Below are 23,794 nucleotides of genomic sequence, written 5' to 3'. Positions count from 1 at the left end.
CTCCCTCCTTCCACCCTCATCTCCCGCAGAACTTTTCCAGACACGTTAGCAGGGAAATATTTGTGCTTGACGTGACCGTCACGTGTGAAACCCAACTGGAACAGCCTGGCGGCGAGGGCGGGGGGGACCGTGCTTCCCTTGGCACCGCCTGGGCTCCGGCCCGGGCAGCGAGGGGGGACAGATGGACACACGGAGTGACCGGTGACACCGGAGCGACCAGGGAGCCCGGCGGGGGCACGGGGCTGGCAGCCATGGTGAGGGGGCGAGGGGCTGAGGAGAGAGAGGGGCTGAGGAAGCCGTGGCGCTTTTCCCTCGCCCCCGTGCCCAGCTTTGACGGGGATAATCGACCGCCCTAGCCGGGGTTTGGGGGTCCCGTTCAATGCCCCGCGGTGCGAGGGCCGGGCTGGGGGCCGCCATCCTGAGGGTGCTGTGAGGGCCGGGCAGGCGAGGCCGTGTCACCCCCGCCCTCCCCGGCTCCTCACGGAGCTCCCGCTCCGGGCAGCGAAAACACCTCCTGCGGTGCTGGAGCTCTGGGGGAGACGGGGCCGTGATTTCGGCGGCACAGTCATTACCGCGGTTCTCTCTCTCCTCCAGAGCCCGTGAATGCTGTCGGCTGCGCTGTTCCTGATCGCCGTGCTGCTGCTCGTTTGGGCCAAAATGTCCAACCCGCGGTGCGAGCAGAAGGAGGAGCCGGAGCAGAGCCCCGCGGGGCCGGCCCCCGCAGCCGGGCCCCCGGCGCGGCCGAGCCCCCCGGGCCGGCAGCCGCCGCTGCGGGCCCGGCGGGCGAGCGCGGAGCACGAGCAGCTCGCCGTGTACAACCCCGCGGCGCTGCGCCGCCCGGCCCTCGCCAAGTTCGTGCTGGGCTCCTTCGACGACAACTCCTCCGATGATGAGCTGATGGCCACAGCCTTCAGGGTGGGCCGGCGGCGCAGCAGCCTGGCCGGGGTGGCGGGTACCGTCCCCGAGCCCCCCACCGTGAGCGCCCTTGTGGAGCCCAGCGCCGGCATCAGGTACGGGTGGCAATCCCCGGTGGCCGGAGCGCGGCCGGGCAGGGAGGTGCCGGTTAGCGAGGGTGGGTGTTTGTGGCGGGTGTACTGCTCTTGGTTAAATGGGGGGACACACGTGCTGGTGCTCCTCGGAACCCCAAGGTGATGTCTCCAATCCTGCTCCCTTTGCGGGGGGAGAGCCAGTGTCCTTGGCTGTGTGACAGCAGTGCCACCTGCACGAGTGTGGCAAGGGCCAGGGGCAGGGGGTGTCCCCACAAAATCTCTAGTTTGAATGTGGGGCAGTTCACTCCCTGCTGGCTGCACGGGGCGGCTGCCATGGGAGTGCAGTTGACATCCAGAAGAAAGAACTGAAAGCCAAATGTTGCTGCCTGCCTTCTCCGGCTGCTCTGCTCCAGCTAAAAATAACAAACCTTTGGCTGCAGGGACATGTTGTGACACTGGGCAGCCCGACGGTGGCTCTTGCCACTCTGGGTTTGAGGTGGTGCTGCCAGCAGTATCCCTGGTGCTCTTCCATCCTTCCACAAATAAGGAATTTTCTTGTGTCCTGCCGGAGTCATGTTGTAGATGTGGTTGGTGACCTTTGCAGGACAGGCTTTGCCAGGGGTTTGGGGCTGGGAGAGGGCTCACTGCAGTGGCTCTGGGCACTCTGGGGTGGCCCTGGGCTCAGTGACAGCCACCACGTCCCACCACAGGCCCAGCATGTCGGGGCCAAACCTGGCGAAGAGGAGCCACAGGAAGATGGACCTGCAGCGGGATTTTTCTGTTGCCTCCCCAGCCGAGTTTATCACCCGCTTTGGGGGAAACCGTGTCATTGAGAAGGTCTGTCCCCACATGTCCCTTCTTGTGCCTGGGTAGGGGGTCACTGCTTTTCGCAGGAACATCTTTGAGCACTGCCCGAATGTCCTGTGTCCGCCAGGCTTGGAGCAATGGCAGCCCAGAGCTGTTCATTCCATTCTCGCAGGCTGGGAGAGGGAACCCCATGCGGCAGCTTTGCACAGACGATGGCCAAACTCCCATCCTTGGTCATCCCCAGTGCCAGACATCAGAGATGCTCTTGAGTTTCATGCTCTGCTGGGATGTACAACCAGCTGTCGGAAAGCTCCTGATTAACACATCCCCCCTGCTTTGCTCCACACCCACCCTTTGCCCCTGCACTGATATCCCTTGGGCTAGCAAGGACAGGGTTCACCCTGCCACCCCCTGTCCCTGTCCCCCCAGGTGCTCATCGCCAACAATGGCATCGCTGCTGTGAAGTGCATGCGCTCCATCCGCCGCTGGGCCTACGAGATGTTCCGCAACGAGCGCGCCATCCGCTTCGTGGTCATGGTCACCCCCGAGGACCTCAAGGCCAACGCAGGTAATTCCTGAAAATACCCCAAAAAGGAATTTTCCTACTTGAGGCTGAGATGGGCCAGCCCTTTCCTGCCTGGCACATGAGGGCTCTGCACAGCCTGGAGTCACACGCTTTCCTCCTGTGCAGTCAAATCCAGGAGTAAATAATTTTTCCCTGCTCCAGCCTCCCCAGGATGGAGGATTTGGAAAGGAGTGCTACTCAGGGATGCGGCTTCCACCACTCCCTGTGCTCTCTTGCAGAATACATCAAGATGGCAGATCACTACGTGCCTGTCCCTGGAGGGACGAACAACAACAACTACGCCAATGTGGAGCTGATTGTGGACATTTCCAAACGGATCCCAGTCCAGGTAGTGGCCATTTCACTGTCTCCTACCTCTTTGCCAAGGGCAGTCGCTGGGCAGAGGGGACACCCCAGAAGGGGGTGATGTCCCTGTGTGCTGAGCAGCTGGGCACGGTGGGAGATGCCAGCACAGGGGTAACACTCCCACTGCTGCTTCTCCTTGTGCCAGGCGGTGTGGGCTGGCTGGGGACACGCCTCGGAGAACCACAAGCTGCCAGAGCTGCTGCAGAAAAACGGGATAGCTTTCCTAGGTAAGGTCTCACTGCTTCTCTGTGCTGGGTGTTGGGCTGGTGTGTGCGCTCACAGTCATTGCCAGGGACACTGCACTGGGAATGCCCCTTTGGTGCCTCTGGCATGCCCAACCCATGGAGTGGCAGTCCTCTGGCTCATTTCTTGGGGCATTCCCAGGAATCCTGCTGTTTTCTGGGTTTTCCGTGTAATATTCAGGCTGATGCAGTGTTCACAGAGAAACATTGGGTGGGACCTTGTGGGATTCCCAGCCTGAGCTCTCCTTGGAGAAGGGTTGAGCTTTGTCCTGAGCTGGGCAGTGGGTTTGGGGTGGTTCCTGCATGCCCAGTCCTTGCAGAAGGCAAGGTACTGAGTCAGTACTCAGTGATGTGGGGATGGGCTGGTGGGTTGGGCACCCCCTCAGCCCTTCTCTCCCTCTCCAAAGGTCCCCCCAGTGATGCCATGTGGGCACTGGGGGACAAAGTAGCCTCCACCATCGTGGCTCAGACCCTGGAGATCCCCACGCTGCCGTGGAGTGGGAGTGGTGAGTGCCTCCTCACAGCCCCCACACCCTCCCTGCTCCCCCCTTCCCTCCTCCCTGCCTCTCCTTCCCCCCAAAACAAACAGCAGGATTGGGGTTCTTGGCCCAGCTGGCCACACATACTGGGGACCCCATTGCAGCAGCTGATTCAGGATGGGGGATTTTGGAGGTGGGGTGCATGGAACCAACAGAAATGATGGAATCCACAGCTCCCTGGGCACAGCCAGCCGTGCTGTCCTGGTGGTGACCATAGCCCTGGCCATTATCTGCAGGTCTGGTGGCCCAGTGGTCCGAGGAGGACCAGCAGCATCAGCAGGCCATCAGCATCCCCCTGGAGACGTACGCACAGGGCTGCGTGAAGGACGTGGAGGAAGGCCTGGAGGTAAAGCTGAGCCTGTAGGCAGCTGCTCATCTCTTGCCCACCATGATTCCTCCTCAGAGCCTGTCTGCCCTGGCCCTTCTGGCCACCGCAGTGGCACAAGGCTGTGCCAGCAGCAGTTTGTCCCTCTGAATGAATGTCACTTGGGATAATCCTGCTCAGGGGTGCCTGGAGTTGGTGTGGGCTGCCAGGGTGGTGGGCTGGGTCCAAAACACTACAGTCATCCCAGCCTTTGACCCTCTCAGGTGGCCATGAGGATCGGCTATCCCCTGATGATCAAGGCAGCAGAAGGTGGCGGGGGCAAAGGCATCCGAAAAGTGGAGGCAGCAGAGGAATTTAGTGCCTGCTTCCGGCAGGTGAGAGGCGCCTGGAACCCCCATCCCTGTTCCCGTCCCATCCCGGCAGGGTCCTGCTCCCACCCGGGACACCTCCCACCTCCTGCCACAACTCTGCCTCCATCCTGGGATGAATTTCGGGGGGTGATGCCAGAGCACGACCCTCTCCCCCGCTCCAGGTGCAGGCGGAGGCTCCCGGGTCCCCCATTTTCCTGATGCAGCTGGCGCAGCACGCGCGGCACCTGGAGGTGCAGGTCCTGGCAGATGAGTATGGCAACGCCATCTCCCTCTTCAGCCGCGACTGCTCCATCCAGCGCCGCCACCAGAAGATCATAGAGGAGGCGCCGGCCACCATCGCTGCCTGTGCTGTCACTGAGCTGATGGAGAAGGTGGGTGGCCTCATCTAGGGGCAGCACGAGGTTTTAGTGGGAAACTAGACTGGGTTTTAAGGAAGAGAGGGACCCCTGAGCTGAGCAGGACTCCCTGTCCAGGGTGGTCGGGCACAGGAACAGCCTCCCCAGGGAAGCCCTGAGCCTGCTAGAGTCCATGGAGCATTTGCACTTTCAGGCACATGGTGGGGTTTTGGGGGTGTCCTCTGCACAAGCAGGAGTTGGATGCTGATCCTGCGGGTCCAAGCCAGGATACCCCATGATTCCATGATCCAGGGATTTCCCTCTCCCGCAGTGCGCTGTCCGCCTGGCCCAGATGGTTGGATACGTCAGTGCAGGCACCGTGGAGTATCTGTACGGCGAGGACGGGAGCTTCCACTTCCTGGAGCTGAACCCCCGGCTGCAGGTGGAGCACCCGTGCACGGAGATGGTGGCGGACGTGAACCTCCCGGCTGCCCAGCTGCAGGTACCTGCACACACAGGTCACTCCAGGGGTGTTAGAGGAGGCAGTTTGGGCATTTAGGAAAGAGCACTGGGATGGACCCTGGCAAAGGGAAGCTGCCTCATATCCCAGCGTGGAGGGTGCAGGTGAAAGCAGTGTGGCAGCTTTCCTTCTTCTCTGCCTTCCCACTGGGAACTCTCCATTCAGACTCTCTGTCGGTGTCTCCCTGGCAGCTCAGGCCTTTGTCTCTCTTGCAGATTGCAATGGGCATCCCCTTGCACAGGATAAAAGACATCCGGGTGCTGTACGGGGAGAGCCCCTGGGGGGACACCCCCATCTCCTTCCACAGCCCCTCCAACCCCCCGGTGCCCAGGGGCCACGTCATTGCTGCCCGGATCACCAGTGAGAACCCAGAGGAGGTGAGCTGGGGGTCACCTGTGGGGACTCTGCCACCTGTGGGGTTGAACTGGGCATGGTCCTCCTCAGCCAGTGTTCATGGGATCGCTGCAATCCATGGGGATGCACGAGTCTCAATCCTGATTCCTCCATCTCTGCTCTGTTTTGGCTCAGGGTTTCAAGCCCAGCTCGGGGACGGTGCAGGAGCTGAACTTCCGCAGCAGCAAGAATGTCTGGGGGTATTTCAGCGTGGCAGCAGCCGGGGGCCTGCACGAATTTGCTGATTCCCAGTTTGGACACTGCTTCTCATGGGGAGAGAACCGGGAGGAGGCCATCTCGTGAGTGTGGAGGGATGAGTTGGAGGGCGTGTGTCCTTGGGAAGAGTCACAATTGGTGTGTGAGCTGGGAAAAGTGGTTTTTATCTGACAGGACCAGAATGGTGGTGCTGTGCTAAGCACCTGGCTGTCTGGTCAAAGCCAGAATTTTTTGGACTGTGGTGTTGCTATAGCCCCAGTTCATCCACCTGATCCTCAAGGATATGTTGAAGTCATCTGCTGAACATTAGTGCCCATGAGTAGCAGTGTCCATTCAGGAACTGAGCAGCAGTTTCATTCAGGGCTGTTTCATGGCCAGGTTGGATGGGGCTTGGAGTAACCTGGTCTAGTGGAAGGTGTCCCTTCCCATGGCAGGGGGTGGAACAAGAGAATTTTTTAGGTCCCTTTTAACCCAAACCATGCAGTGATTCTATTCTGTGAAGGTTCTGGGGGCTCAGGAGCTCATTGCCCTAGACCCTGAAACTCCCCAGTCCCCTCTGCTGAGAGCCAAGTGTCACCTTCTCAGTCATTAATAAAGGGCTTTTCTTCCTAAAAGGAACATGGTGGTGGCCCTGAAGGAGCTGTCTATCCGTGGGGATTTCCGGACCACGGTGGAATACCTGATCAAGCTGCTGGAGACGGAGAGCTTCCAGAACAATGAGATACACACAGGCTGGCTGGACCACCTGATTGCTGAGAAAGTGCAGGTGGGGGTGATACCCTGGGGTCGCCACTCCCCTTCTTTGGGGTAAGACCCAAACCCTGTTGTTTTTGTCCCCACAGGCAGAGAAGCCAGACACGATGCTGGGGGTTGTCTGTGGTGCCCTGAACGTGGCGGATGCTGCTTTCAGGACGTGCATGACTGACTTCCTGCACACGCTGGAGAGGTGTGGAGTGGGGGCTGCCCGAGGGGGGGCTCAGTCATGTAGGGGGGCACCTTCCACCAGGCCAGGTTGCTCCAAGCCTCATCCAACTTGGCCTTGAGCAATTCCAGTATTGGGGCAGTCACAATGGAGACCTGAGTGTTGTTCTTCTGGGACATCTTCCTTCCATTTTTGCTTTGCAAATTTAGTGACAGTAGTACTGTGACAGGCAGGAACAGAGGTATCTGCTGTGGCTCACAGCTCTGGCTCCTCCACTATCACTTTGTCTGGACAGTAGGAAAGGCTTCCCATGGCTGGGAAAACAGCTTTCAAGGGGAAGTGGCTTTGTTGTTGAATATCAAGGTTATTCCTCCAGCCTTGGAGGACTCCCAGGCTCTCCCATGCACCTTATCTGATTGTTTTCCCAGCGCCTGGCCTCCCTCCAGATCTCGCTGTGCATGGTGCTCATGTGGGTCACTTAAAGCTGACACTTGTCCCCGCTGGTCACCATCGTACCCCTCCCACCAGGGCTGGGAGCACTGCTGACATCCCACACACTTGGAGAGGCTGGGAATGCCATGGGGCCTTATCCTCCATTGTGTTTCAGGGGCCAGGTGCTGCCAGCAGCCTCCCTGCTGAACATCGTCGATGTGGAGCTCATCTGTGAGGGTGTGAAGTACATTCTGCAGGTGAGGGCAGGGCTGTGCTCCCCCCAAACCAGCCACAGTGCTTCACAAGGGGTCAGGAACATGCTCCTGTCCCAGGGGAGAAAAGTTGTCCTTTAAAAATGGGCAACATAAAAATGAGGTTAATAACCTCATAACCTTAATAACCTTGTTTTAGCCTGACAGACATTTTCATACACCCTGTTGCCCTGAGTTTTTTAAGGGACTTCATTTTCTTGCTTTTAAACCAAATTAGTTGGGCTTAATGCAAAACTCCTTACTCACAATGAAAGTGGCAGGTGAGCCATGTGTTCCACCAGCTCTGGGCTGTGAGTTGAGATAAACCAGCTCTGGACTGTGAGTTAAACCAGCTCTGAGCTGTGAGTTGAGTTCTGGGCTGTGTGTTAAACCAGTTGTGGGCTGTGAGTAAAACCAGCTCTGGGCAGAGTTGACAGCTCCGTGCAGGATGAGGTTGTGCCTCCTGTCTTCCCAGCACAGCCCCATCCTGTAGCAGCAGCCGTTGCGCTGAGCGTGGGGAGGTGCCCCCCCAGCCTCCAGCCTCGCTGTTCAGCGTGTTTTGGGGTTGCACTGAGGCTGTCCCCTGCCCGCAGGTCGCCCGCCAGTCGCTGACCACCTACGTGGTCATCATGAACCGCACCCACATCGAGATCGACGTGCACCGGCTCAACGACGGCGGGCTGCTGCTCTCCTACGACGGCTGCAGCTACACCACCTACATGAAAGAGGAGATCGACAGGTGCCCCCTGCCAGGGCCCCCATCTCCTCTCCCCGATGGCCAGCAGCCGGCTGGTGACACCTTTCCCTCTCCCGCAGGTACCGGATCACCATCGGCAACAAAACGTGCACCTTCGAGAAGGAGAAGGACCCGACGGTGCTGCGCTCGCCCTGCGCGGGGAAGCTGCTGCAGTACACGGTGGAGGACGGCGGCCACGTGGACGAGGGGAAGGTTTATGCGGAGATCGAGGTGAGCTTTGCTCAAGAGCTGCAGGGGCAACATTCGGCAAACGCGGAACCCCCAGCACTGCTGCGATGCTCGTGGGATGTGCAGCCCGCGGGTGCCGCTGGCTCGGTGACGGTGTCCCCTCCTCCCCAGGTGATGAAGATCATCATGACGCTGTCGGTGGAGGAGGCGGGGCGGCTGCAGTACATCAAGCGGCCGGGAGCGCTGCTGGAGGCCGGCTGTGTCATCGCCCGCCTCCAGCTCGATGATCCCTCCAAAGTGAAGCCCGTGAGTCTCCTGGGGGCTGCCATCTCCTCCTGCCAGCTCCCAGTTCGCATCTTGGGAATGCTCCCTAGGGGGCAAAATGGAGGAGGTGCCCTGATGGGGCATCACATGCCCCATGTCGTGCCATGTCTTTGGGCTCAAGTGCTGCTCCACATGGATTGCTCTGCTTCCTCGTTGTGCAGGGGCTCACATGCACTAAAGATGTGCATTTACAGCACTAAAATCTCCACTTTTCCCACGTTATTTTCATGATGAGACACTGGCAGATCCACCATGCTGAATGTCAGGCGCTTCCTCTGTATCTAACCCAAAGCAGGGGTTGTGCTAGTTCCTCTGGGCCAGCTGCAGCTCTTGGGAGCTCTGTCCCTGTCAACAAGGACAGTTCAGCCCACCTCCCTGTGCCCTCTCCAGGCACAGCCATTCACAGGGGGTCTCCCAGCCCAGCAGACCCTCCCCATCACTGGTGAGAGGCAGCACCAGGTTCTCCGCAACGTGCTGGACAACCTGACCAACGTCATGAACGGCTACTGCCTGCCCGAGCCCTACTTCAAGACCAAGGTGGGTGCCACCCACCCAGGTGCTTCACCCACTTGCCGTGAGGGCAAGTCCAGCAGCTCCAGCTTGTGCTCCTGCAGATGAAGGAATGGGTGGCACAGCTGATGAAGACCCTGCGGGACCCTGCCCTGCCCCTGCTGGAGCTGCAGGAGATCATGACGAGCATTTCGGGAAGAATCCCGCTGGCCGTGGAGAAGTCCATCCGGAAGGTGATGGCTCAGTATGCCAGCAACATCACCTCCGTGCTCTGCCGCTTCCCCAGCCAGCAGGTGAGTGCCAGAGGGGCCTCACATGCTCTTAACTGCAGCCAGTTGGGTGCTCCTGCCTGAAGTTGTGCTTCCAAGATTTTATAACAAATGAAATGAGTGAGGGAAATATGTGGGGGTTTACATTTTCTATGCGTGTTTGGTTTTATCTGTGTATTTGCTTCTATGTGTGAGTTGCTTTTTATATTCTTCTGTCATTTTGCATTTTTCGCTTTGGAGGAAAAAAAAACAAACTTCAAGAGAAAGGCTTTGGGTGGAGTAAAGAAAGGGGGAGCTGGCAGCCTCGTGCCCCTAAGCCACCCTGGACCCTGTCCCCCCTCTCCACAGATCGCCAACGTTCTGGACACCCATGCAGCCACACTGCAGAGGAAGGCTGAGCGGGAGGTCTTCTTCATGAACACACAGAGCCTGGTGCAGCTGGTGCAGAGGTGAGTCCTGTGCTGTGTGTGACACCCCTGTCCCCCCACAGCCACCTCCTCACAGCAAGATGGGCTCTTTGCTCCCCAGGTACCGCAGCGGCATCCGGGGCTACATGAAGGCGGTGGTGCTGGACCTGCTCAGGCGCTACCTGCAAGTGGAGACACAGTTCCAGCATGGTGAGGGCTTGGGGCTCTCTCGGGGAGCTGCAGGGCTCTCTGGGGGAGCTGCAGGGCTCACCAGATCCTGCCCCACAGCTCACTATGACAAGTGTGTCATCAGCCTGAGGGAGCAGTGCAAACCCGACATGACCCCCGTGCTGGAGAGCATCTTCTCCCATGCCCAGGTGGCCAAGAAGAACCAGCTGGTGATCATGTTAATTGTGAGTACAGCCAGTGCCTGAGACTCCAGAAGCAAAGGTTGGTGGCAGGGAAGAGGCAAGGCAGCTCCACGTCATGTGAAGTGTCCATTCCTGCCTCGTTATCACTTTAATTATCTCCCCTCTGTGGTGTTGTGTGACTAAGCTTGGGTCAAAGAGAGCCCATTTTAGTGCTTTTGGTCTTGTCCCCTTTGGCTGCATGGGGCTGGGGTTTGGGATGAGGCCATCCCACACAGTGAGGAGCCTGAGCTGAGCCATGGTGGCTGTGGCATTGCAGGACCAGCTGTGTGGCCGTGACCCCACCCTGACAGACGAGCTGACGACCATCCTCCATGAGCTGACACAGCTCAGCAAGGCCGAGCACTCCAAAGTGGCACTGAGAGCCCGGCAGGTCAGCCAGCACCATCCAGTGCCATCCCATTCCTGTCCCCACCCCTGTTCCCCAGGCTCCCAGCTCCTCTCTCCCCTGGCAGGTGCTCATTGCCTCTCACATGCCCTCCTACGAGCTGCGGCACAACCAGGTTGAGTCCATCTTCATCTCTGCTATCGACATGTACGGACATGAGTACTGCCCTGAGAACCTGAAGGTTGGGAATTGTGTGTTTTTCCAGAGGGAATTTGGGTGGCTTTGGGGTGGGGGTCTAGCTGCAAGTGGTTTAGTCTTAAAAACAGCTAAAACTCACTCAAAGGCTTGCTGTAGTGGCTGTGTGGAGCAGAGGAGGGGCTGCACCTCATTGCTGCCAACCCCCATCCGTTGTTCCATGCTCCATTTGGCAGGGAACAGATCCGGGGATCCATGTCTGGCTCTAGTGGTTTCCCTATGGATGTTGGATGCTGGATGTTCCATGGCACCCTAGTGACCAGTCCTGCACAGCTCCACATTTGAGGGACCCCCTAAATGGAGCACAGAGATCTCACCTCCTCCTTGCCCTAAATTTCGCTTTCCTCCTGCAGAAACTGATCCTGTCAGAAACCTCCATCTTTGATGTGCTTCCCGTGTTCTTCTACCACACCAAAAAGGTTGTGCGCATGGCAGCGCTGGAGGTGAGGTCTGGGGGGCACAGAGGGGGCCTGAGAGTGGCATGGGGGGCCCAGGGGTGGCAGGGGCACAGTGACACCTCCTGTGTCCCCTCACAGGTGTACGTGCGGCGGGGGTACATCGCCTACGAGCTGCACAGCCTGCAGCACCAGCAGCTCTCTGACGGCACCTGCCTCGTGGAGTTCCAGTTCATGCTGCCCTCCTCCCACCCCAACAGGTACAGGGGTCCCTCCCACACACCTGCCCTGCTCGCCTGGACATGGTTCTTTTCACAGAGCTGTGGGGTTTGTATCCTCCCCTCTGTGCAAAGCGGGAGCTGGCAATGCGTTGTCCCGTTGCCAGTGGAGCAGGATGAGCCCTCTCTGGGTCGGGGTCCCCTGTGGGAGCTGTGTGGTCCCACACAGTGCCTCCCCCAGAGCTGACACTTGCTCCCCATGGCAGGATGTCCGTCCCTATCAGCATCTCCAACCCTGACCTGGCCCGGCACAGCACCGAGCTCTTCATGGACAGTGGCTTTTGCCCCGCGAGCCAGCGGATGGGAGTCATGGTGGCCTTCCGCAGATTTGAGGACTTCACAAGGTGGGGGTGCAGCGACATGCCTGGCCAGTGTTTGTGTATCTTGGGTGCCACTGCAGTTGTTTGAGAGCAAAATGGGATGAAAGAGCCACAACTGGGGGCAGCTGAGCAGTGCTAGAGGCAGCTCCATTTCCCACCATAGCTGCAGACTGGGTATTCTCAGTACAGCACTTACCCTGTGGGGACATGAGGTTGCTTTTGTGGACATGTGAAGCATGGGGAAAGCTAACATGGTCCAGGTTAAACTCCTCTGCACATTAACACGGCGGAGCTCAGAGCTGCATCTCATGAGCTGTGGATTTGCCGTGGGATGGTGAGGCCATTGTGCTGTGCTGTGTCCCTGTCACCCTGTCACAGTGGGTCCTTGGTGCTGTCACTTCAGGCAGGGGGTGAGCATAACGTGCTGCCTTGTGGTGACCCCATCCCTGCTATTTGGGCAGGAACTTTGATGAAGTGATCTCGTGCTTTGCTAACTCCCGATCGGACAGCGGGCTCCTCAGTGAGGCACAGGCCACCACCTATGATGAGGGGGACACCAAGGTGGGCGTGAAGCTGCTGCTGATACCCCCAGGTGGTGCTGGAGACAGCACTGATGCTGCTGGCCAGGGCTGACTGTGGGGTTTTGTTGCCAGAACATCCGTGAGGAGCCGATCCACATCCTCAATGTTGCGCTCTGTTCAGCTGACCACATGGAAGATGAGAAGCTGGTGCCCATCTTCAGAGCCTTTGCCCAGTCCAAGGTCTGTCACTGGGGCTGGACCCTCTTTTTGTAAACCCTGCAAGCCAGAACACTGTACCCCAAGGCACTGCCTCTTGTCCGTGCAGTGCACCCCAAAATGCTGCAGTTTAGGTTTTGTTTACTCCCTCAGGGGAGATATTTAAGCTCTCGTGACTGGTGGCATCTTCTGTTTCTGTGCAGAAAAATATCCTCGTTGAATGTGGTCTCCGGAGAATCACGTTCCTCATTGCCCAGCAGGTGAGTGCAACTGAGCCTCTGACATCTATAAATACCTTATAGACACTGCACTGAGTGATGGATGGACCCACTGTGCTTCAGGAGCTGGGAATTAATTAATGAGCAATTCATTGAGTGATTCATCTCCTGTATCATCCTTTATCCTGCTCATGTTTCCAGTAACATGGTTCCTGCAGAGCCACTCCATAGCTTTAAGCTGCCTTTAGAAACCATCAGAGAGTGGTTTGGGTGGGAAAGGACCTTAAAGTTCATCCTGTTCCACTGCCTGCCATGGGGTGGAATTCTCCACTATCCCAGGTTGCTATAAGCCCCTTCCAGTCTGGCCTTGGACACTTCCAGGGATGGGACACTTCCAGCTTCTCTGGGCACCTTGTGCCAAGGGCTCACCTCCCTCACAGGGAACAATTTCTTCCTAAAATCCAATCTAATCAATCCCTCCCAGCCCTTTTCCCTTTGGGGGAGAACAAATCCTGCAAGTTTTTTTTTTTTATTTTTAATGGAGAATCAGAACAATCCTCTGCGAGCCAGGCCTATTCACATTGTCTTCTCTCTCCCTTTTACTGCAGAGGGAATTCCCCAAGTTTTTCACGTTCAGAGCCAGGGACGAGGTAAGATCTGCTGAGGGTGGTGCTGGTGCGACACTGGCGCCGGCCCCGCCCCGGCTGACAGCTGTGCCTGGCAGTTCGCAGAGGATCGGATCTACCGGCACCTGGAGCCGGCGCTCGCCTTCCAGCTGGAGCTGAGCCGCATGCGCAACTTCGACCTGACGGCCATCCCCTGTGCCAACCACAGGATGCACCTCTACCTGGGGGCTGCCAGGGTGCAGGCGGGCGCCGAGGCCACCGACTACCGCTTCTTCATCCGTGCCATCGTGCGCCACTCCGACCTCATCACCAAGGCAGGGTGGCACAGGGGCCCCCGGGGGCACGGTGAGGGTGCAGGGGTGTCCCCATGGTCCCTGCTGAGCCAGCTGCTCCATCACAGGAGGCTTCCTTCGAGTACCTGCAGAACGAGGGTGAGCGGATGCTCCTGGAGGCCATGGATGAGCTGGAGGTGGCCTTCAACAACACCATAGTGCGCACTGACTGCAACCACATCTTCCTCAACTTCGTGCCCACTGTCATCATGGACCCGTCCAAGGTGTGTTTCTTGGGGTCCTGCTTCCTCTGTGCTGGAAAAGTTCCTGTGTCATCCCCTGTGCTCAGGACCACTGCACAGATGGGCAGCCACCCCCCATCATCCCTCCCTGTCCCCAGTGGAGAGGGTGGATATCAGCACCAGGACCAACTGGGAGGCTTGGAGGGATGGAAGGGGCGCACCCAAAACAAATCCAAAATGGCTGTTTGGGGTGGACATACAACAGGGCTGCTCCAGGCTTGGCATTGTGTGCTCAGTGTTGTCCCTGAGGTCACCAACCTTTCCTGTGCAGATCGAGGAGTCGGTGCGCTCCATGGTGATGCGCTACGGCAGCCGCCTCTGGAAGCTGCGGGTGCTGCAGGCCGAGGTGAAGATCAACATCCGCCTGACGCCCACTGCCACCGCCATCCCCATCCGCCTCTTCCTCACCAACGAGTCCGGGTATTACCTGGACATCAGCCTCTACAAGGAAGTGAGGGACCCCAGCACTGGCAGCGTGAGTAACCCCAGCAGTGACTGCAGGAACCCCACCGTGGCTGCCTGAGTGCTGCCAGCTCCGGCAGAGCTTTGGGGGGACTTCTGCAGAACTCCTTGTGCACCTGCAGTGATGGTCTGCCCAGAGCCCCTAGACTTCCAACAGCATTCCCACAGCTGGGTTGGTTTCATTCTATGTCTGCATCCAGTTGGGTTCCTTGGGGTGGTGCTGGTGTGGCGCTGGGCAGTTTTGAGCACTGGAGGTGAAGGTCACTGTTAGGGTGTCACTAGTACTGGCGGCACATCAGTGTGACAGTCCCCTCAATAGCAAAAAAATGGGTGGAAAATCACCTTGACCAAGCAGGGCTCAGCAGTGCTCCAGAAGAAGAGTCACCGTGACATTCGGGGAAGGCAACCAATGCTCTGCTCTCCTCTCCAGATCATGTTCCAGTCATATGGGGACAAGCAGGGGCCACAGCATGGGATGCTCATCAACACCCCCTATGTCACCAAGGACTTGCTTCAGGCCAAGAGGTTCCAGGCACAGTCCTTGGGCACCACCTATGTGTACGACTTCCCAGAGATGATCAGGCAGGTGAGTCTGGCTGAGCAGAAAGAGGCTCCAAATTACTGTGTTTGCTCTTCATCCTCACCCTCCCTGAATATTCTCACCTGAGGAAAATGTCCCTCTCCTTGGGCTGTCAAATGAGAAAACTAAAAGAGCCCAAGCCCCGACATTTCTGGTTATATGAGACATTTCTAAACCAATTCCTAGCTCTTGGAACTCCTGAAACTAGATGGTCTTTAAGGTCTCTTCCAAGCCAAACCATTCCAAGCCATGTGCTGTGTCTCCACAGGCTCTCTTCAAGCTGTGGGGCTCCTCAGACCTGTATCCCAAGGACATCTTGACCTACACTGAGCTGGTCCTGGACTCACAGGGGCACCTCGTGCAGATGAACAGGGTCCCTGGAGGGAATGAGGTAGCAGGGAATGACTTGGAATTGGGCAGGGGAAACAGTGGGAATGGCTGGTGGCTTAGTCTGCCTGTGTTTAAAGCTTGGGAGATGCTGCTCAACCGTTTTGTCTGATGGTTAATGCCACCTGCAGCTCAGCCCTTGTGTCTCTCGGACGTGACACTCAGTGCTCTGGTCTAGTTGGCAAGGTGGTGATTGGTCAATCATTGGTCTCAATGATCTTGGAGGTCTTTTCCAACGCAGTTAATTCTGTGAATCTGTAAATGATTCTGGGACTCTGTGATTCTCTGGAGGATTCTGCCCTGTAACCTTGTGCTGTTTCGAGCCAGGTGGGGATGGTTGCTTTCAAAATGAAGCTGAAGACCCCCGAGTACCCCAAAGGCCGGGACATTGTGCTCATCTGCAATGACATCACGCACAAGATTGGCTCCTTTGGGCCTGAGGAGGACCTGGTGTTCCTGAGGGCCTCGGAGCTGGCACGGGCCGAGGGCATCCCCCGCATCTACATCGCCGCCAACAGCGGCGCCCGCATCGGCTTCGCTGACGAGATCAAACACATGTTCCAGGTGGCCTGGGTGGACCCAGCCGAGCCCCACAAGGTGTGTGGGCACCTCCCAGCACAGGAGAAAACAGAGGGTTTATCTAGGGAGGGGAGATGACCTGAGCTAAACTGGGATGTCAAACTGTGGGATCAGAGCAGGGGATGAGGCCACACCTGCACCCAGCACCATAGGGATGGTTCCTTTGGCTTCTCCCAGATGGTGGAGGTGGAGATGCCAGTGCTGGCATGGCTGCTCTGTGCAGCTCTGGTCCCTGAGCTGCTGCACAGCATGCTGTGGGAAAGGCAGCAAGTGTGTGGGGGGCTCCACAACTCATCCTTCTCTTGCAGGGATTCAGGTACCTGTACCTGACTCCCCAGGACTACACAAAGATCAGCACCATGAACTCAGTGCGCTGTGAGCATGTGGAGGAAGACGGCGAGTCCAGGTGAGTCCCATATGCCATGAGACACATGGAACCGCCCCAAGCTCTGCCCTGCACCCCACCAGGATGCAGCTCCCACCTCAGCATCCTGCCAGGCATATCATGCAGGTGAGTGCTTCCCACACCACAGCTCCACTTTCCCTGCAGGTATGTCCTGCTGGACATCATTGGGAAGGACAACGGATTTGGGGTGGAAAACCTGAGAGCTGCTGGTACCATTGCTGGGGAGTCCTCCCGTGCCTACGACGAAATAGTGACCATCAGCATGGTACAGCTGGGGCCCTTCCCCTCTCTGCTCCTCCCCTCTCTCCTGCTGGCTCTTAACGTCACTGTTACAGTGAGGCAACAAGGAGGTTGAACCCTTCACAGCATCATCTCCAGGTGCTCGTGGTTTGTGCTGCAGCCCCAGTGATCCCAGGTGTCCCTTTGTGTGTGCCCAGGTGACCTGTCGTGCCATCGGGATCGGTGCCTACCTGGTGAGGCTGGGCCAGCGTGTCATCCAGGTGGAGAACTCCCACATCATCCTCACGGGTGTCACAGCTCTCAACAAGGTACCAAGCGCTGGCTGCGTGTCCTCCATGGCACTGTTCTTCCCACCTCTAACTGTGTGGGCTCCTTCCCTGTCCCATGGAACATCAGCCTGGACAGAGGTGGAAATTCAGCCTCAGCCCAGAGGAAATCTGCCTGTGCGGAGGTTTGACAAACAGAGTGAGGGAGCAGCTCATGTGTCAGCAGAGCCCCATGTATTTCCCTTGGGAACTCTGTCTAGGTGCTGGGACGGGAGGTTTACACATCCAACAACCAGCTGGGAGGAGTGCAGATCATGCACAACAATGGCGTTTCCCATGTCACTGTCCCAGATGACTTTGAGGGGGTCTACACCATCCTGCAGTGGCTCTCATACATACCCAAGGTAGGAGGGTGCTGCAGTGTGGAGGTGGGGGATGTCACCCATATCTGGCTGGTAACCCACCCTTGGGGTCTCCCTTACAGGATAATCAGAGCCCAGTGCCTGTCATTGCCATAAGTGACCCTGTTGAAAGAGAAATTGATTTTGTCCCTTCCAAAGTCCCCTATGACCCCAGGTGGATGCTGGCTGGGAGACCCCATCCAAGTAAGTGAGAACAACCCAAGGCCTCTGCAGCACTGCTCTCAAATGCATCCTGTAGGTGCAGAAGATGCTCTTGACTGTCAGTTGGTGCTCAGGAATCCTTCAGTGCTTGCCCTTGCACCATTCCGTGTTTTCCTGTGCTCCACAGCTCGCAAAGGGACCTGGCAGAGTGGCTTCTTCGACCAGGGCAGCTTCATGGAGATCATGAAGCCGTGGGCTCAGACCGTTGTGGTTGGCAGAGCGAGGTACTGCCTGGAGCAGGGGATGGAGCTGGGATCCTGCACCTGTGCCCCCTCGCCTTCAAACCTCGGCTGTGGCACTGCTTTTGGGAGTGTGGAGTGGGAACAGCTCTCTGATGGGGCTGGGGTAGAGGGGAGCTGGCCTTGCTGAGCCCACCCTGCCCTGCCATAGGCTGGGAGGTCTCCCTGTGGGCGTCATTGCTGTTGAGACCCGCACCGTGGAGGTGACAATACCTGCTGACCCTGCCAACCTGGACTCAGAGGCAAAGGTGAGTAGGGTACAGCTGGGGCCAGGTGGCATCTGAGAGGAGGCTGGAGGGAAGGGAGGAGGAATAACTCAATGTGATCCTTGGGCATGTCTCAATTTTATTTAATTCAGGTGAAATCAAAGGTGCTGGGGCAGCCTGTTTTCTCCCAGGTGTTTCATGCCAGGAAGAATTAGCCCAGTCTCAGCTGCTCACTGTCTTTTCCAGATAATCCAGCAGGCTGGACAGGTCTGGTTCCCAGACTCTGCTTTTAAAACAGCCCAGGCAATTCGGGACTTCAACCGGGAACACCTCCCTCTGATGATCTTTGCCAACTGGAGAGGCTTCTCCAGCGGCATGAAAGGTACCTGTGCTTGGGATGCCCATATTCCTGTGGTGTGACAAACCTCTGTCACCCCTGCCACCCCACAGGGTCCTGGGGTGGCCCAGCCTACCAGGGTATGCACCAGTCTGGGATGTGGGGTTCGGTTCGGGAGGTCATGGGGCATCACAGGGCAGAGGTCCCAGGGGTTGGTGGCTTCCTGCTGGCTGGTTTTGTAGAGTGCTTTGTCTCTGCAATAGAGAAGGTGGCTTTGGGCAGCTGGGAGGTGGTTGGGGCAGTGGCAATTGGGGCACCCAACCCCTGAGTCTCTTTGGCTTTCAGACATGTACGACCAGATGTTGAAGTTTGGCGCCTTCATCGTGGACAGCCTGCGGGACTTCAAGCAGCCTGTGCTGGTGTACATCCCCCCTCACGCGGAGCTGCGCGGCGGCTCCTGGGTGGTCATCGACTCCACCATCAACCCCCTGCACGTGGAGCTCTACGCCGACAAGGAGAGCAGGTCAGCACCCAGAACACCTGTGTGTGTCACCCAAAATACCTGTGTTTGTCACCCAGAACACCTGTGTGTGCCACCCAAAACACCTCTGTGTGTCAGCTGCCTGGACATCTTGTCCTAGGATTTATTCTCCCGTGCAGACCAGTCCTTGTTTTACCCAACTTCCCCTTCCAGGGGAGGCATTTTGGAGCCTGGAGGAACAGTGGAGATCAAGTTCAGAAAGAAGGATTTGGTGAAGACAATGAGAAGGATTGATACAGTTTATGCCAAGCTTGTTGAACAGCTGGGTAAGGAAAGGGAGTTTTGGGTTGTGGACATGGGTAGTGGTAAGTTAAACATGAGGCTCAAGCTGGTGGCAGCCACCAGGAGTCCTTTAGTGTCCTTTGGGAAAACCTTTTATGTCTTTTCTGTTGGAGCTGAGAGGATGTTGTGGTGCTTTAGAACACTTGTATCTCCTGGGGACTCTGTCACTGAGTTAAAATGAGGCTGGGGTCTTCTCCCATGCTTTGAGATGAAGGATGGCCATGGCCACATTGAATTGGTTCCTGATGTACTGGGAGCTCCCTGCCTCCGTGCCCCTCCAGCCTGCTACGACATGGTCCCACAAAGTCCTTGCAAATGCCACCTCCCCTCTCGTGGCGAGCACTGAGTGTGGTGTGATCTCTTTGTTGCCATGGCTTGTGTGCCTCTGGTGTCGGTGTGCCAAGGAAAGAGCACTGGTGGCTGATGTGGGAGCACAGAGGGGACACCCTGGTGGCATCACTGGGGGGCTGCTCAGCCCGCTGTGTCCCGCAGGGACCCCCGAGCTGTCGGAGGCGCAGCGCAAGCAGCTGGATAAGCAGCTGAAGGCGCGGGAGGAGCTGCTGCTGCCCGTGTACCACCAGGTGGCCGTGCGCTTCGCGGACCTGCACGACACCCCGGGCCGCATGCAGGAGAAAGGGGTCATCACGGTGAGCCGCGCACAGGGGAGGTGACAGGCAAAGGTGGGGGGAAAATCCCTTCCCAGTGACATCTCGGCCCCGGGGCTGCTCTCTGCCCTTCATCCCGCCGGAGCTGGGAGCGAGCAGCCGCCGGCAAACCCGGGCCGTGCTCCGGTTTCCCCAGGACATCCTGGAGTGGAAGAGCGCCCGCTCCTTCCTCTACTGGCGGCTGCGGCGGCTGCTGCTGGAGGAGACGGTGAAGGGGGAGGTGCTGAAGGCCAACAGCGAGCTCAGCCACATCCACATCCAGTCCATGCTGCGGCGCTGGTTCATGGAAACAGAGGGAGCTGAGAAGGTACCCCCAGCCCCGGCTTCCTGAGGCACCTCCACAGCCAGGGCATCCCGAGGGATCTCACCTCACTCTGCCATCATTCACACATTTCAGTGGTGCCTCTTTGAGGGTTTCAGTGTGTGGTGGGACTGTGTGAGGATGGGTGGTGAAGCAGCTCTGGGCTGGGGCTGGCTGTTCAGATGAGGTGACTCCAGTTGGGTGCTGGTGCTCAGCGATGGCAGAGTGGTCCCCAGATAAACATTTTCTGCCATGACAGGGCTTCCCAGGGCGAAAGTGGGGGTTTTAGCATTTGAGCTGCCCTCAAATGACACACACACGGCTATGCCTGCCTTAGGGAGCAGGACATGCAAAGGAACCATGTCTTACCTTTTTGCTTTCTAAAATGGTTTGCACATAGGTGCAGGACAGGGAAGAAAAATCCCACAGCTTGGAGTTGAGGTTCCAGGAGGAAGGGGGGACTCAGGCTGTGCAGGCAGCAGGACCCCCTTCCCACAGTGCTGTTTTCTCCAGGGCTACCTCTGGGACAACAACCAGGTGGTGGTGGAGTGGCTGGAGAAGCACATGCAGGAGGAGGACGGCACCCAGTCGGCCATCAGGGAGAACATCAAGTACCTGAAGCGAGACTACATCCTCAAGCACATCCGGAGGTGAGGGCCTGTGGGAGCTGGGATGAGGAGGGCCATGCTGATCCCTGGGATGGGAACAGCAGGTGGTGGACACCGGGCAGTTCTCACTTTGGCCTCTCAGGAAATTTCCCTGTGCCTTGCAGCTTGCTCCAGACCAACCCCGAGCTGACCATGGACTGCATGGTGCAGATGGCTCAGCACATCACCGGGCCACAGAAGGCCCAGGTCGCCCATCTCCTGTCCAGGGTGGACACTGATGACCCCTCCTGAGCTGGAAAATCACCACGGGGTAGGAGAAACACCAGGACACGACCAGACCTCACCTGCCCACCTGGTTCCTCAGCACTTGAACTGAAGCCTTGGATTCTTGCTCATGTGCCTAAAAAAAGGACACCAATGCTTTTAAGTATTTTATGCCGTGGAGATGGTCTTGCTGTCCATGCAGAGTCCCCTCTGGCACTGGGGCTGCTGCCAGAGGGGCAGCTTGGCAGAAGATGAACTTGTCCTGAGCCAAGCCTGGAATCTGGACCTGGTGCAGAACTTGGTTTTAAAAAGAATCCAAACTATTTTCCTGTTTTAGTTGCCAACCCTGGCCTTGGCCTTTCAAACAAGCACCAGGTCAGACACATCTCATGAGACTGGACAGACCCTCTGGCCAGGGCCAGTGTCTGTCTGGCTGGGTTCAAGCTGACCAAGACCAAGCACCAAGAACAGGAAATGAGAAACAGCCTCCAAGTGATGCTTTATAAACTCTGAGGAGCAATTTCTGTCATCCTTCCCATCGCTGTGGGGCAAAGAGTAGATGTGGCCTTAAGTAGCTGATGGCCCAGGAAAGACCTGAGTGAGCTAATCTGGGAGCTGTTCCTGTGGGAATGTCCAAGGATTCACCAGGGTTTGGCCGACCTGACTGTTCCTCTCGCCCATCTCGTGTCCTTTCTGGCTCCAGTGACCTGGTTCCTCCTTGGAAGTAGCAGAGCCAGGGAGAGCTGTCACCTGCTCAGACCTGTACCCTACTGCTCAGGTAGCCTTTGATCATCTTGGTCATGGAGGGAAAATTCAAAGTTCTCCAGTGTCTCTGGCTGTGTCATTTCCCCAGCACAGATTTACTTTGGGCTCAAAAGGAGGAGGTGGGATGGGTGGAAGGTGGGACACCTGGCTCAAGTGCAGTGCTGGTATTGCCCTGAGGTGAAGGTGTTGGACACCTCCTGGGACTGGGCTGGGGGATCTCACAGAGTCTGTGGGAGGTCTCCCTGTCCTGGGATGGGGATGGGAAGGGTCTTGTGAGTTGCTTCCTGGCTGGAAGGTGTCACTGCTGACAGGCAATAAATTGAGCTCAGCTCCAGGGAACTCCCTGAGCTCTGTGTCTTCTGTCATTGTCCTGAGCAGGGCCTGGTGTCTCTGGCACTGGGCAGCTCCTTCCCTGTGGCACAGGACCTGTTTGGGGTGGGTCAGCTCTGAGCATCCCTCCTGCCAGCCCCTCTTCTCACTCCAGAGCTTTTCCAGGCATTTCTGAGGATTTCAGGGACAGGGTGACACCACAGAAGAGGAACTCTTACAGTAAATACCTGTAAACTTTTGCAGTAAATACCTGTAAACTCCTATTCTCGTGGAGGATTTTAGCCAAGGATCCACCTTCAACTTGGCCATAGGGTCTGTAAAGGGAATGAAGCCGGGGGAAGCCCAGTGTGACACCAGAGCAGGCACAGTGACACCAGAGCAGGCACCACACAGCACATCCAGAATGCCCCAGGCGTAGTGCTAAGAAATGTTTATTTAAAAAAAGCAAAGACATTGTAGGTGACACCAGTCACAGCAAAGGATCATTCATCACATTTGTCCTTGGACAATAAATTATCACGTGGAGCATCATGGTGCCCTTTGGAAGAGGTTGCCATGGAGGGATGCACTGGGAGGATACAGGCACAGATGTTTCCAAGCCCCTGATCTTCATGTTTTCAAGCAAGAAAGTGCCCTTTGGGGCCACTCCAGCATCCTGCACCCTCCAGCTTTAATCCATGGATGGGTGTGGGAGAGAAAAGCCTGGGAGCACCTGGATACAGCACCGGGAAATTCTCTGAATGCACAGGAACCGACAAAACCCAAGATATAAATATCACTTTTTGCTCATAGAGGTATAACTAGACTAAATGCTAAGTTCCAACATATTTCAGATGTTTCCTCACATTATTTGCAATGTATGTTAACAAGTACAAAGCAGGGTTTGAAAAATATTTTAAAAAGCTACATTAGAATCAGGGGTTTTTTTAGTTAATTAGCAAAGACTATTATGAAAGGTACAGTGGCAATATTTGGTCTCTGAATTTTTTAAAAGGCATGAGTTTCACAGTATCAAAAGTGCTTAATTAAGAAATGTAGTGTGAAAACTGTGATAAGATGGTTGTGGTTCTGATGAGGAATAATTTAGTGGCTGTAAAACAGGTTACTGCAGCATTATACAAATTGAACAGTGCTCGGTTCACATAATTTCTTTTCATAACAATAAATATAAATAAATTTACAAATAGTAATACTGCCTAGCACACGAATAGACAGAAGCACAATACACAAGACTATAAACAACTCTATTTTTTAAAAAAATCCTAAAAATTGGCATAATTTCTAAAATCCTCTAGCCAGTGATCAGTTTAATAGTTCAGTAGTACCACTTCCTTCAGGGGTGAGGACTTTTACAAATCTAGATATAACAGTGATCTGCTAGGGAGGTGAGTTTTCCTTTTTTTAGTGGTTTTGCTCCTTTTTTCCTACCTCCTAACAATAAATTAACAACAGTTACATCAGAAAAGTGTTAGTGGTGCAAATGTTTCCAGGAACCGGGGGAGGTCTTTGTCCGATTCGGCAAATTAAGGAAAAATGACACACCAGGGGCACAGTCAACCGACTTGGGGCTGGCCAGCCCCTTGGCTTGTGGTGACTTCCGTGACAGTGGTGACACAGCAGCTCCACCATGGCGTGGAACAAATTTAATTCCCTCAACTGGGTGATTTTTAGCTCAGTTACATTCCAGTGAAAGTTCCTGCTGCCTTTCAAGTCCTTCTGGAGAGCTCCCCAGTCCCACAAGTATGTCCATGCCCTTGCCACCGGGGAAAGTGGTTCTACCAAGTCCCAGCTTGATTTGTTTTGGCCTCACACGCTGGAAGCAGCCAACACATCCCAAAGAGGGACG

General features: G+C 56.5%; 1 protein-coding gene across 3 annotated transcripts; it reads left to right on the top strand.

Annotated features, from left to right (window-relative positions):
- Positions 1 to 155: 155 nt before the first annotated feature.
- On the top strand, positions 156 to 23,404 carry ACACB (acetyl-CoA carboxylase beta). Of its 3 annotated transcripts, XM_066199438.1 has the most exons (53): positions 156 to 254; positions 595 to 1,010; positions 1,700 to 1,826; positions 2,226 to 2,364; positions 2,601 to 2,710; positions 2,873 to 2,954; positions 3,377 to 3,475; positions 3,745 to 3,854; positions 4,097 to 4,207; positions 4,366 to 4,575; positions 4,871 to 5,041; positions 5,275 to 5,436; positions 5,588 to 5,751; positions 6,284 to 6,434; positions 6,511 to 6,614; positions 7,198 to 7,279; positions 7,867 to 8,012; positions 8,090 to 8,240; positions 8,370 to 8,504; positions 8,913 to 9,059; positions 9,137 to 9,325; positions 9,650 to 9,750; positions 9,830 to 9,918; positions 9,997 to 10,121; positions 10,396 to 10,509; positions 10,592 to 10,705; positions 11,073 to 11,162; positions 11,256 to 11,374; positions 11,599 to 11,736; positions 12,174 to 12,273; positions 12,366 to 12,473; positions 12,653 to 12,709; positions 13,276 to 13,317; positions 13,392 to 13,607; positions 13,694 to 13,849; positions 14,139 to 14,342; positions 14,760 to 14,915; positions 15,178 to 15,300; positions 15,624 to 15,893; positions 16,184 to 16,281; positions 16,426 to 16,546; positions 16,719 to 16,829; positions 17,048 to 17,191; positions 17,272 to 17,392; positions 17,538 to 17,634; positions 17,801 to 17,897; positions 18,102 to 18,237; positions 18,538 to 18,715; positions 18,887 to 18,999; positions 19,508 to 19,662; positions 19,817 to 19,987; positions 20,495 to 20,631; positions 20,754 to 23,404. In XM_066199438.1, the coding sequence occupies exons 2-53, from the start codon at positions 604 to 606 to the stop codon at positions 20,878 to 20,880; spliced, it is 7,125 nt and encodes a 2,374-aa protein (XP_066055535.1). In that variant the 5' UTR covers positions 156 to 254; positions 595 to 603; the 3' UTR covers positions 20,881 to 23,404. The 3 variants fall into 3 exon arrangements, with proteins under 3 accessions (XP_066055535.1, XP_066055534.1, XP_066055536.1); XM_066199437.1 differs by having other exon boundaries at positions 9,830 to 10,121; XM_066199439.1 differs by lacking the exons at positions 16,184 to 16,281; positions 16,426 to 16,546; positions 16,719 to 16,829; ... (9 more) ...; positions 20,495 to 20,631; positions 20,754 to 23,404 and having other exon boundaries at positions 15,620 to 15,792.
- The last annotated feature ends 390 nt before the right edge of the window (positions 23,405 to 23,794 follow it).

This window comes from Chamaea fasciata, unplaced genomic scaffold (assembly GCF_029207755.1).
Source record: "Chamaea fasciata isolate MVZ Bird 193981 ecotype frontalis unplaced genomic scaffold, bChaFas1.0.hap1 SCAF_18, whole genome shotgun sequence".
Lineage (NCBI taxonomy): Eukaryota > Metazoa > Chordata > Aves > Passeriformes > Sylviidae > Chamaea > Chamaea fasciata.
The sequence above is the reverse complement of the archived record's forward strand: the minus strand, read 5'-3'. Positions and strand labels throughout refer to the sequence as shown.

What these genes read in the sequence shown, in the direction of transcription:
- ACACB (XM_066199437.1), top strand. Translation starts at nt 604, where the DNA reads ATGCTGTCGGCTGCGCTGTTCCTGATCGCCGTGCTGCTGCTCGTTTGG. An exon ending in TGGCACTGAGAGCCCGGCAG is followed by an intron (nt 10,510 to 10,591) that starts GTCAGCCAGCAC and finishes CTCCCCTGGCAG; the next exon opens with GTGCTCATTGCCTCTCACAT. An exon ending in ACTGCCCTGAGAACCTGAAG is followed by an intron (nt 10,706 to 11,072) that starts GTTGGGAATTGT and finishes TTCCTCCTGCAG; the next exon opens with AAACTGATCCTGTCAGAAAC.